Source organism: Rhinolophus sinicus, chromosome 11 (assembly GCF_057876585.1).
Source record: "Rhinolophus sinicus isolate RSI-liver-muscle chromosome 11, RSI-T2T, whole genome shotgun sequence".
NCBI classification, from domain to species: Eukaryota; Metazoa; Chordata; class Mammalia; order Chiroptera; family Rhinolophidae; genus Rhinolophus; species Rhinolophus sinicus.
The window spans coordinates 24,595,111-24,607,139 of NC_142511.1; the positions used below are offsets into that span (position 1 = coordinate 24,595,111).

At 45.6% G+C, this 12,029-nt stretch overlaps 1 protein-coding gene across 6 annotated transcripts in view; it reads right to left on the minus strand.

Moving 5' to 3' along the window:
* ATP2B4 (ATPase plasma membrane Ca2+ transporting 4) overlaps positions 1-12,029 on the minus strand; it is a 98,552-nt gene that overhangs the window by 15,478 nt on the left and 71,045 nt on the right. For all 6 annotated transcript variants that reach the window (XM_088801783.1, XM_088801785.1, XM_088801784.1 and 3 more), the window contains 7 exons: positions 11,477-11,708; positions 10,374-10,553; positions 9,589-9,676; positions 8,831-8,937; positions 2,141-2,332; positions 1,463-1,676; positions 687-898 (listed from right to left, as the gene is read on the minus strand). In XM_088801783.1, coding sequence (XP_088657909.1) covers positions 687-898; positions 1,463-1,676; positions 2,141-2,332; positions 8,831-8,937; positions 9,589-9,676; positions 10,374-10,553; positions 11,477-11,708 — 1,225 coding nt within the window. The remainder of the gene's footprint in view (positions 1-686; positions 899-1,462; positions 1,677-2,140; positions 2,333-8,830; positions 8,938-9,588; positions 9,677-10,373; positions 10,554-11,476; positions 11,709-12,029) is intronic.

Consider the following 12,029-nt stretch of genomic DNA (forward strand, 5'->3'; position numbering starts at 1 on the left):
GAGAAGGCACAGTGATGGGGAAAAGGAACTGAGGATGCGGGCAAATAAGGGAGGTGCCCTGTTGAGGGGTGAGGCAGGAGCTCCTTTGTTATATGGTGAGCTCCTAATCTCTTGTATCTGCAGATGTTTAAGTATATCTCTGACTAGGGCAAGAAGGAAAGGCCCAATCCTCTTACCACTAGGACAGCCATGCTCTTGACACCAGTTCCCACAGGAGGAGCCCAAGCCAGGTTTATTTGTCAACTACATGTGCACCATCCCATCACTTCTTTCTCTGTTAGCTGCACAGTGTTTTCGACCAAAAGCCCCATCAGAACAAAGGGGCAGGGTAGGGAGTGGGCCCACGTAGCACGTGCATGCACATTTCATGTATGCTGGCATGCCAAGTGGGTAGAACAGTGTGACTCTCCTCTTGGTCACATTATGAATATTTCTGGGCTTTAGAAAGATAATGAAAGGATTCTACAAGTCTTATTTTATTTGCTACCAACATGCTGCCTTGCACTGGAGTACTTGACACAGCGGGCTCCAATTCTCGAGCAACATGCAAATGAAAGCCAATGGGGAACCCCAAAGTGTTCACCTCACAGCCTGAATCTCCATTACTCCCTCACTCCTTTTCCTGGGTACTTCTGGCTCCCAGCTTCTGGTCCCAGCTTCACCCCAGACCTCCTACGCAAACTCACCTGGCTGATGAATGTGCCCAAGACCACAGAACAGAAGATGAGGTTACGGAAGATGCCTGCAAAAACGTTCCTCTCTCCGTGGATCTTGCGTGAGTTGATTTCATTGAAGAGCTGCATCAGCACAAACGTGTTGAAAATGATGGTGTAGTGCTGGCTGGGTGGGGAATGCAGAGGTGCTTTCCTCCCACTGTCGATGTCAAAGAATTTCTCACCTGGTGGGGGGAGGGGAAGCATTGGAGGGTAAGGATGGTCTCAACGAGGGCTCAGGTTGGGTCAGCACATGCTGGTGTGGCCATATGGGCTGCTGATGGCTGATGTCCACTCTGATGTCAGTATCTGAGCTATGCTACTTAGCAAATGTTTTTAACGTTAGCCCTGGTCTCAACATATCTGACCCTCTCTCTGTTTGCTCTGTTGGTGTCTGCCTTCTTCTAGTGCAGCATGGTGGTAAAACTATGTCAACTAGAGTCTGGCAGACATAGGTTTGAAATTTAGTGCCACTATTATGGGAGCTGAGCTTTAGTTTTATAATCTATAAAAAAGGTATAATGAAGCTACCCTTGGAAAATTCTTAAAAGAAGTACATGAACTAGCACAATGCGCCCTGTTGCGCTAGTTGTGGTGGGAACAGAGAATGCACTCAGTAAGTGAAGCTGCTGCTACTCCTAGTCTGTGCGCAGCTTGCTCCCTGCTGCTTTTTTTCCTTGAGTCATTCTCGCCCCATCACCATCCAGCACCCCAACTACCGCCTCAACCACATCCCCACGGCCGCTCACCAGCAAAGACAAGGAAAAAGATGACGGTGAGCTGATAGACTGCATGGCCCAAGATGTTCTTCATCATAGTCCGTGAGATCAGAGGCTTATTTCGGCCGTAAGGGCGACGCTTCAACAGACAATCTGTAGGAGGCTCTGTGGCCAGGGCCAGTGAGGCAAACGTGTCCATGATGAGATTAACCCACAGCATCTGCACAGCTTTCAATGGGGAATCCTAGTGGGAAGAAGAGCCAGTCCTTTTAGGTCACTTCAGCACCCACACGTCTGTCCTTGAGATCGCCTAGTTCCCCCTATCCACCTAGACTTCAGGTCTGGCCACTTATCAGCTGAGTGACCTCGAAAACGTTACTTAGCCTCTTTAAGCCTTGGGTACCTCACCTGTAAGATGAGGATAATACAAACTCTGCAAGGTTGTTTTTGAAGAACAGAGATAATACACATAAGTGATCATCACAGTGGCTGACATGTAAGTGCTAAGTTAAGCAGATAAATTATCATCACCCCACATGAGCAGATGCAGAGAGTGGACGTAGGTAGAGCCACAACCTGCCCCAACAACACTGGGGAAACTGTCCTTACTCCTCAGTCGACCTACTATACTGTATCCCACTCCTCACGCTCCTTAGCCCCTGCCTCATTCCTGCCGTCTCAGCCAGTACAAACACACGCTCCCTTCACCTGAGTGATGCAGGCTCCAGTGAAGGCCACTATCACGGCCACCACATTGACAGTGAGTTGGAACTGCAGGAACTTGGAAATGCTGTCATAGACATTGCGTCCCCACATCACTGCCTTCACGATGCTGGTAAAGTTGTCATCTGTTAGGATGATGTCTGATGCCTCCTTTGCCACATCTGTGCCTGCAATACCCTAAGTTAAGAAAGGGGAAGGAAAACTGAGGGACCGGATAAAGCAGAGTTTATCTATTAATACATTCTGAACCCAGACTCCATTTCCTGACCTCCAAGAAGTCTCAGAACTAGGCCTAACGCTAGTGGGCACACTAGCCATAGAAATACTAAAGAGTAAATAAAGCAGAGTATTTTGAGTTCTCTTCTCTCCCAAAGAAAATGAAGGGAAAATGTGTCACTGTCACTCTACAGCAAAGAGCTCTGGGGCCTGATGCCACCACCTTACTCCTGAACCCAGACTGCAAATTATAGTTATCTTTGGTGTTCCTTTCTCTCTTCCCTCCTACTCCCCCACATTAGAAACCAATTAAAAGTCCTATCTATTCCACCTCCAAATCCTCACATTTCTTTTGCTGCTGCCAGTATCTCATTTAAGTCCCTGTCTGCCCCACACCTTTCAGTCACCCTACATTTTTCTTCTAGGGGTAGTAGTCTGGCAGCACAGTTCACATGTCCTGTCCTTGTTCAAAATCCTGCCAGGGGTTGAAAGCTGTGCTTTAGAAAGTGAACTTTCTAGTTTGGCAGTCAAAGCCCTCAATAAGTGAACCCTGCTGTGTTTTCCAACCTGCTCTTACTTCTGCTGAAAACCCACTGGTTTACTCACAATTCCCTGAATCTGTCATTCACTTTTAGAGTATACTTCTACTTACACCGTTTCCCCAAGTCTGGAATACCCTCTTTCCCATCTATTTAAACCCCACCTGTCTGGAATGTCCCATTCACGCTGCAAAGCTGTCCCTCACACCCTCAGCCCATACTTCAATTCCACGTCTGCAGACTCCTGCAATCCCCAGAGGAGTTTATTTATTAATTTGGCTCACACTAGTAGATTATTTGTTCTCTTTCCCTGGCAGTATTATTTTTCCTATCCAGATTGCAACAAATGAATATCTGTTAGACTATACAATTCAGTCTCCCCATCAAAAAGCTCTCTAACACATCCACACAATGCTGTGCCATGCACTATAAAAAGAGAAGGAAAAGAAAGAAGGAATATCTCTTCGTACTTGATACCATGGAATAATCTCCAAGTGAAAAAAAGCAAGGTGGAAAAAAGAGTTATATACATACATACATACATATATGAACAGAAAGTACTATAGGTAAGTATTCCTTCTCTTAGAGGGTTGGACATAAACATATTACTCATTTAATTATTTTTTGAAGAAGCAAACAGAAAGATAAACCAAAAAATTAAAGAAATAAGTTACTTGTGGGGTTAAGAGGGAGACAACAGGGTAGAGGTGATAGGAGTAGAAGCTAGATTTCTATGAAAAGACTTTGCTTTCTATATTTGACTTTAGAATTATATAACTACTTTATACAAGTATAAAACAAAACGAAGTTTAAAAAGAAATCTCAGGTCGGTCCAGTGGCTCAGGTGGTTGGAGCACCATGCTCCTAATGACTAACGCCACAGGCCGCCAGTTCGATTCCCACATGGGCCAGTGAGTTGCACCCTCTACAGCTTAGGTTGTGAACAACAGCTCTCCCTGGAGCCTGGCTGCCATGAGCAGCCAGAGGTTGGCGTGAGCAGCCGGAGGTTGGCGTAAGCTGCCGTGGGCTACCCTGTGCTGGGGGCAGCGTGAGTGGCCAGCAGCTGGCGAGTGCTGCTGTGAGCAGCTGACCGACTGCCTCGTGACTAACTTCCTCAGCCGGGGCGGGGGTGCACAGCTCATAATACCAGCATGGGTCAGGGAGCTGTGTCCTACACAACTGGACTGGGAAACAATGGCTTGAATGGAGTGGAGGGTTGGGGGGAAGGCGGAAGAAAGGGGGGAAAAAAAGAAATCTCTAAAATGGAAAGCAACATGATAAATGAACTGTTGTAACCAGTTGGTAGCACAACCACATAAAGGGAAAATGTCCCAAATGACTTTTTAAAAATACAGTTACTTGATGGTACATTCTTAGTAGGATATACCTATGGGATAAAAAGTAGTATAAGAAAAATATGTAACTGTTTTTCTAGAGTAATTGTATTATTGTTGCTATTTAAAAACTACTACATATATCTTAGGATAAAGAAGTAATAATTGGGCCGGCCCAGTGGCTCAGGCGGTTAGAGCTCCATGCTCCTAACTCCGAAGGCTGCCGGTTCGATTCCCACATGGGCCAGTGGGCTCTCAACCACAAGGTTGCCGGTTCAACTCCTCGAGTCCTGCAAGGGATGGTGGGCAGCGCTCCCTGCAACTAAGATTGAACAGGCACCTTGAGCTGAGCTGCCACTGAGCTCCAGGATGGCTCAGTTGGTTGGAGTGCGTGACCACAAACAAGGTTGCCGGTTCGAGTCCTGCAGGGGATGGTAGGCTTTGCCCCCTGCAACTAGCAACGGCAACTGGACCTGGAGCTGAGCTGTGCCCTCCACAACTAAGACTGAAAGTACAACTTGACTCGGAAAAAAGGCCTGGAAGTACACACTGTTCCCCAATAAAGTCCTGTTCCCCTCCCCCAATAAAATCTTTTAAAAAAAAGCACAAAAAACAACAAAAAAAGAAGTAATAATTATGTTAATACCCTTAAAAATCAAAATTTTTAGCTTAAGAGATATAAATATAAAATCAGGGGTGTTAAATAAAATTAAGAAGTTAGAGTTCTATAATTTTAAATTTGAATTGGAAATGCCAATGTGAATTCATGAAGTATTTTACTTTAAAACACAAAAACACAAGAGAGACGTTATTTCCTAGCTTTTTCCACAGAAAAGGCCTAGAAGCCTCAGTGGTAAGGAACATCCTGATAATCAGACTGTATTCTCTAAATACCATTTCTCACTAAAATGAAGCAGGACTCCTTTGAGAAATAGACGACTCCAGATCTAGGACAAGAAATAGACATGACAACTCTGGAACATCTTGTCATATAAGAAACCAACGAAGCTATTAGAGTCAGCTGGGGTTGTATCAAAAGAAGTCAGCAGGGTTGAAGAGGCTCATGATGGGCAAATATGAACATCAAAACAATAATATGGGCAATGGATAGAAACACATCAAGTACGCTTAAATTCAAGAGTTCATAATGATGTTTTTAAAAAATGAACAATTTGTTGATTACCTTTAGGGGATCCTAAAAAGTCAACTCATTATTTTGAATATTTTGAAAACTAGTAAATAAAGGAAAAGAATCAAGCATTTAATCTGCCTTTCATGTAGGAACTGAACTTCAGAGTAACCAAAGAGTTAACGAGGGGACATCCATTTCTTTTTATAGAATATTCAAGTTAATAGGTAAAAAAACCTAGAACATCATCATTTTGTATCCCCTAATGAAAGATGGGATCTAGAATGTGATTGTTTCTAAAACTAATTATTATAATTCTAGTTTATAGGAAATACAAGGAACAAAAGAACATGTTAAAGAACATTACAGGGATACAATCAACGAAATACATGCTGTGAGGTACTCTGTGTAGACAAACAACCTGGTTCCTTTAAAACTAAATATTAATAGCTAGGAAAAAAAGATGGAAAGAGATTGTGCAGAAAAGAGTCTCAAGGTCTGAGACTGCTATCTTTTAAAGGCCTGTTTAGGGAGGCCGGTTGGCTCAGTTGGTTGGAGCGCAGTGCTCATAGCATGAGGGTTGCCGGATCGATTCCCACATGGGCCAGTGAGCTGCGCCCTCCACAGCTAGACTGAAAACAACGACTTGACTTGGAGCTGATGGGTCCTGGAAAAACACACTGTTCCTCAATAAAAACAAAACAAAACAAAACACAAACCACCTGTTTACAAAGTTGGCCCTTGGCTGGCATGTGGGAACTTGGCTCAGAATACTCCCAGTCAACAACTAGCTGAAAACTAATTAGTGATTCACTGTGCCTAGACTGTGTTCTACTGAATACCTGCTTTCCTTCTGGGAGTCTGGAATATGTGCTAGGGTACGTGCTAGGCAGAAGGTGCCTATATGACCAATCCCAATAAAAACCCTGGGCTGAGTCTCTGATGGGCTTCCCTGGCAGAAACATCACACATTTTGCTGCATTTTCATGGCTGGGGGAAGAGTATGCTCCGCGTGACCCCTCATGGCGGGAGAGAGCATAAGGAAGCCTGCATGTGGATCCCTCCAAACTCTGCCTGTGACTTTCCTCCTTACTATATCAATGTACTAAATCTTAGCCATGAGTACAGCTATATGCAGAGTCCTTCTTGTGAACCCACAAATGTCAAGGGCAGCCTTGGGGACTTAACACAGGGATCCTATGAGATCAGTGGCTCTCAAACTCTAGAATGTGTCAGAATCACCAAGGGCCTGTTAAAACATAGATTGTTGGCTTCCAACTCCATGCTTTTTGATTCAGTAGATCTGGGATGGGGCCTGAGAATGGGCATATTGAAGTTATTAGGTAAAGAGGTTTCCAGGTACAGTTGGAAGGAGGAACACACTTTAAAAAGTACTGCTACAGGGCTGGTCCGGAGGCTCAGGTGGTTGGAGCACCACACTCCTAACTAGAGGTTGCCAATTCGCTTCCCACATGCGCCAGTGAGTTGCGCCCTCTACAGCTAAGATTGTGAACAACAGCTCTCCCTGGAGCTAGGCTGCCATGAGCAGAACTGCTGTGGGCTGTCATGGGCTGCCATAGGCTGCTGTGTGCTGCCATGAGCGGCTGGCAGCCAGCATAAGTGGCCAGCAGCCATCGTGAGCGGCTGGCGGCCAGCAACAGCGGCCGTGAGCTGCTGTTAGCAGCTGACCGACAACTGGCGACCGACTGCCTCAGCCGGGAGGAGCGCAAGGCTCATAATATCAGCATGGGCCAGGGAGCTGTGTCCTACACAACTAGACTGAGAAACCACTTGAACTGGAATGTGTGGCGGCGGCGGGGGGGGGGGGGGGGGTGTAGGTTGAAGAAGGGGGGAAAAAACCCAAAAAAACAAACAAACAAATCTACTGCCATAGATTAAGAGATTTAAGAGCTATATCAATAACAATTGAAATGTATGGATCTTATTTGGACAAATGAACTATAAAAACGTTTATGAAGCAATTGGGGAAATGTGAACTGACTAGCTATCTGATGACAGTAATGAATCAATTTTTTCATGACAATGGTATTATCATTCTTTTAGATATATTTTATTGATACATACTTATCTTTCAGGGACTTTTTTAGGGGATGAAATGACATGTCTTGATTTGCTTCAGAATAATTCAGCTGACGATGGGGGAAGTGCAGGGAGCAGTTTCAGTGAAACAAGATTGACCAAGTGTTGATAACTAATGTTGGGTGACAGGTACATGGGGGTTAATTAAACTATTCTCTCTACTTTTGTGTGTGTGTGTCTGTCTGTCTCTCTCTCTCTCTCTCTCTCTCTCTCTCTCTCTATATATATATATATATATATATATATTTTTTTTTTTTTTTTAATTTTATTGGGGAATATTGGGGGACAGTGTGTTTCTCCAGGGCCCATCAGCTCCAAGGCATTGTCCTTCAATCTAGTTGTGGAGGGCACAGCTCAGCTCCAAGTCCAGTCACTGTTTTCAATCTTTAGTTGCAGGGGGCGCAGCCCACCATCCCATGTGGGAATTGAACCAGCAATCTTGTTGTTGAGATCTCGCGCTCTAACCAGCTGAGCCACCCGGCTGCCCCTCCGGAAGCTCAGCGGCAGCTGGTCTTCAATCTAGTTGTGCAGGGCGCAGCTCACTGGCCCATGTGGGAATCAAACTGGCAGCCCTGTTGTTCAGAGCTCGCGTTCTAATCAACTGAGCCATCCAGCTGCCCCTACTTTTATATATTCTTGAAATTGCCTAGAATAAAACCTTTTTTGTTGTTGTTGTTGTTAAAGAGAGCACCTTAAAGCCAGATTACTTCTTGAATCTCCTTAAAAATCACCATCAGTTTAATATATAGGGAGACTTACAGTCATTAACTACTTGAGTATGAGTCATTAACTACAGTCATTAACTACGTTGCAATCTGGGAGCTTCTAAATGTACCTGAACATCAGAATCAAAACGTGACTATTAAGAAAACCCAAGTATTACTGGGACCCACCCCAGACATCACTGAATCAAGATATCCAGTTGTGGAACACTGGAATATATGACTTAAGTAAACTTTCCAAGTGATTCTGATGCTCCCAGCCTCACAAGTGAAAAGCAGAGTGATGAACAGTGCTGCTGGCCAGAAGACATGCTCCACGTGGAACGTGAATTTTCTATGTGTGCCTGCATAGACACTATCACCACCCTCACGGGCAAGTTTAAGTTGGCTTTGCTTTCTTAGGTAATGATATTTCCTGATTTCCCTCCCTGTGTCATCTATTCATCATACTTGATGTCGCCCCCCCCCCCCCCCGCCCCATTCTATCTATTATTATTGGCTACGTAGGTAGGAGGAGAGATGGAGTCCGAGAAGAGAGCACAAAGTCGGGTGTCAAAGTACAACAAACCCATCCTGGTTTCTCGATGGAGAAAGCAGTTTGCAGTCAGATAGAGACACTGGGCAGAGCAGCTTACCATGGCAAAACCAACATCTGCTTTCTTCAGAGCTGGCCCATCATTTGTGCCATCACCAGTGACAGCAACCACCTGTCGCTGTTCTCCAACAGTGCTGTCAATGATGCCTGGGAAAAAGAGACACACCTCAGTCAGTTCACATACGCCATCTGAGGCCATTTGGCCCTGTTCCCCACTAAAGGTGCTTTTTTGGTCTTCTTCCCTTGTCCCTGCTATCACCTCCCTTCCTACTTTCTTCTTTCTTTCTTTTTTCCCTATGCTGGAAGTTCTATACTATCACCGAAGAGCAGTAAATTGTTTCATGGGTAGCATGCTGAGCTAAGAAAGTCTGTCCTTATCAGACACCCTGTCTGATGCCCTAAGGAAACGACTATGTGGTGGAAAAAGCACTGAATGATTTGAAGGCAGAGACCTGGGTTCAAACTGTACCACTTCCACTTACCAGCTGGGCAGTTTGGTTATTTGTCTTCTCAGCCTCAAACTTCCTTATTTGCAAAATGGGAATAGTTTAACCTGCCATGCCTAGTGCATAGTATTATTAGCAAAGATATGATGTTTAGAAACAACTTTATTATAAGTCTTATACTCACAAGGGGCTCAGCTGTTTGCTAAACTGTATGTTCTCCCAATGAGGTGGAGAGCTGTCCTGGGACCTCCCTATTCAGGACAGGAGAGTTGCTTTGGCTGATGGTTTGTATCTGTCCCCACCCTGGCCTGCCTTCCTCTACCCCAGGCACCTACGCAGGAGCTGACCGTACCTTTCACCAGTGTATGCTTGTCAGTCGGGGAAGATCGCGCCAGGACTCGAAGCTTAGGCCAGATCTTGTCCAGCTTTTCTTGCTCTACCTGTCAACACCAGATCACACTTGGGTCAGTGAAGCTCAGAACAGCCATCTAGGAACATTTTACTCCTCCACACTCTGAGATGCTGAGATATCTGGTACTCCAAGGCCCTGGCCTCCACTGGAGATGAAGCAGAGGATTCATTCTCCAAGGGCAGAGTCGTTGGTGGTGACCATTCAGGCCCTGCTTGTCTTCTTTCTCCTCCCAATTTCCTATCTGGCAGCCTATCCCCTATTTCTTAGACCCTTGACAGGAGGTGAATCAGGGTTAGTTAGCTGTTGGCTCAGGTGGCTAAAGTGGTGCTTCTGAGGTCTTTGGTTTCTACGTAGACCAGGAAGCTTTGGTCTGCTCCACACTCAGACCACGTCCTTTTACAAACCTGTGCCACTGTTAGTCACAGGGCAGTGACACAGGAGGGATGAGGTAGAGGGAAATTGGTACAAAATAATCCCTTGACTGAAAAAAATGGAAAGATATGAAGAGTTAGCGACACTGTCTCAAAAGCTAACCTGTGAATGAACATCATGAGAAGAAACTCTCAATTTTATCATCTGAGCAGCTTTGGTGGAAGGGACATTTCACTATGAATAGATATTAGTGTAAAATCACCCACTTTCTCCCATGCATCTCAGATGCCTTACACTAGAACCAGCCCTCCCCTTGCCAAATGAGGCCCCAGTTCCTCCCACCTAGGACCCACCTCGCCCTTCTCATTGCGGATGAGTCGGTTGAATTCCTTGCCTTCCAAGCACAAGAAGTCATCCCCAGGTGTCAAAATGCCACATTTGGTGGCAATGGCCCGGGCTGTGTTGATGTTGTCTCCTGTCACCATTCTTACAGTAATACCAGCTCGTTTGCATTTGGCAATAGCTTCTGGTACCTGTGGAGAGTGAGGCCAGAGGAGGAGGAGGTAGGGCTGGCGATGCTGATAAGCTGCCCCGTTCAGCTGTCCCTTCATTGTGCACAGGAGAAGCATCTTAGAAGCAGTGCCATGGGGCACAGGGTAAGTCTGGTCATTTTTACATTGCCTGGTGCCACCTCACTTCTGTCCTACCCATAATTCTCACAGTGGAATTTGCCTCATTGTACCATGAGTTGAAGGGGAAACTGGCTTCAGGAACCAGCTGTAAAAGCTGACCCTCCTGATTACAATCTAGACTACTTGGCTGGGCACATATGGCCTTTTGAGATTTGGCCACTGCTTTCCTTTCTAGCAGAAATTTCTTACCACTCTCCACCCTCCCTGGCCCATGCTCCAACCATATCAATTCTTTGTAGTTTCCCAAATGTATGACACCCTTTCATGCGTCTGGGCTTTGACAATCGATAGCTCATCTGTCTGAATTTCTTAGAAGCAGAAACTTTCAATACCTTATAGTCAAGAATAGTGTTTAGCTATTCTAGGGGAGCTCAACAAAAATGTGTTGATTGAAAGAAAAGTGGCTATAAATAAAGCTGGTGTCCCAGTTAAGTCAGTCTCCTGACTATTCTTAATAACCAAATGATAAGCCCAGTGAAACCTATGCTTCTCACCTCACACAGCATTAGCCATAGGAATGCCACCTATCAGTTCAGGACTCTGCAGCAGTTGTGTGAAGCCAGGAGCACAGAAACAGCTATCCTTTTAAGTGAGAAGCAGTTAGGTAACTTGTGTGGGTCACAACTAGAAACAGAACCAGTACCCTCATTCCCGTGACTCCTGGTGGGTGCCCAGTAGGTCACACTGGGCCTGCACATGGGCCAGGGGCCGCTGGAAGACTCCCATTCATGTGTTCTTGCCCCTTCTCCAAGTGCAAGCCTCACCTCTGGGCGCACGGGGTCCTCAATGCCCACCACTGTAATACAGGTCAGTTCAGTGAGGATTTCGTTCTCATTGTCCCATGGGGGCTCCACGTCATTGAAATCTCGGTAAGCTAAGCAGATAGTCCGGAGTCCCTCACAGGCCATGGGCTCAATGACAGTGCGCACCATCTCATCTCGGTCCTTGTTCTTGAATGGCACTGCGTCCCCTTTCTTGTCCAGGATTCGATTACACCTGGGGAGGGGCACAGTCAGACAGCAGCATCCCCCTTCCCAACCAGTGTGACTCTAGTCTTTTATAGACATTCTGGCAACTCTGCATTACTTCTAAAGACACTGTTCCATGGCCAGAAATCCCTATTCATTACCCAGCTGGGTCCCTTTTTCTAAGGGACCCGGAGATGGTTAAGGTCTAGATAAGCAGAACATGTGATTCTCCCATGTCATCTGTTCCTATTCACATGTGATCACCTCCTCTTTTGAATTTCTCAAAGGTAGAGGAGACGTTTTTAGTCCCCAGTATCTAGAATAGTGCTCGGTGGATAGGATGTGCTCA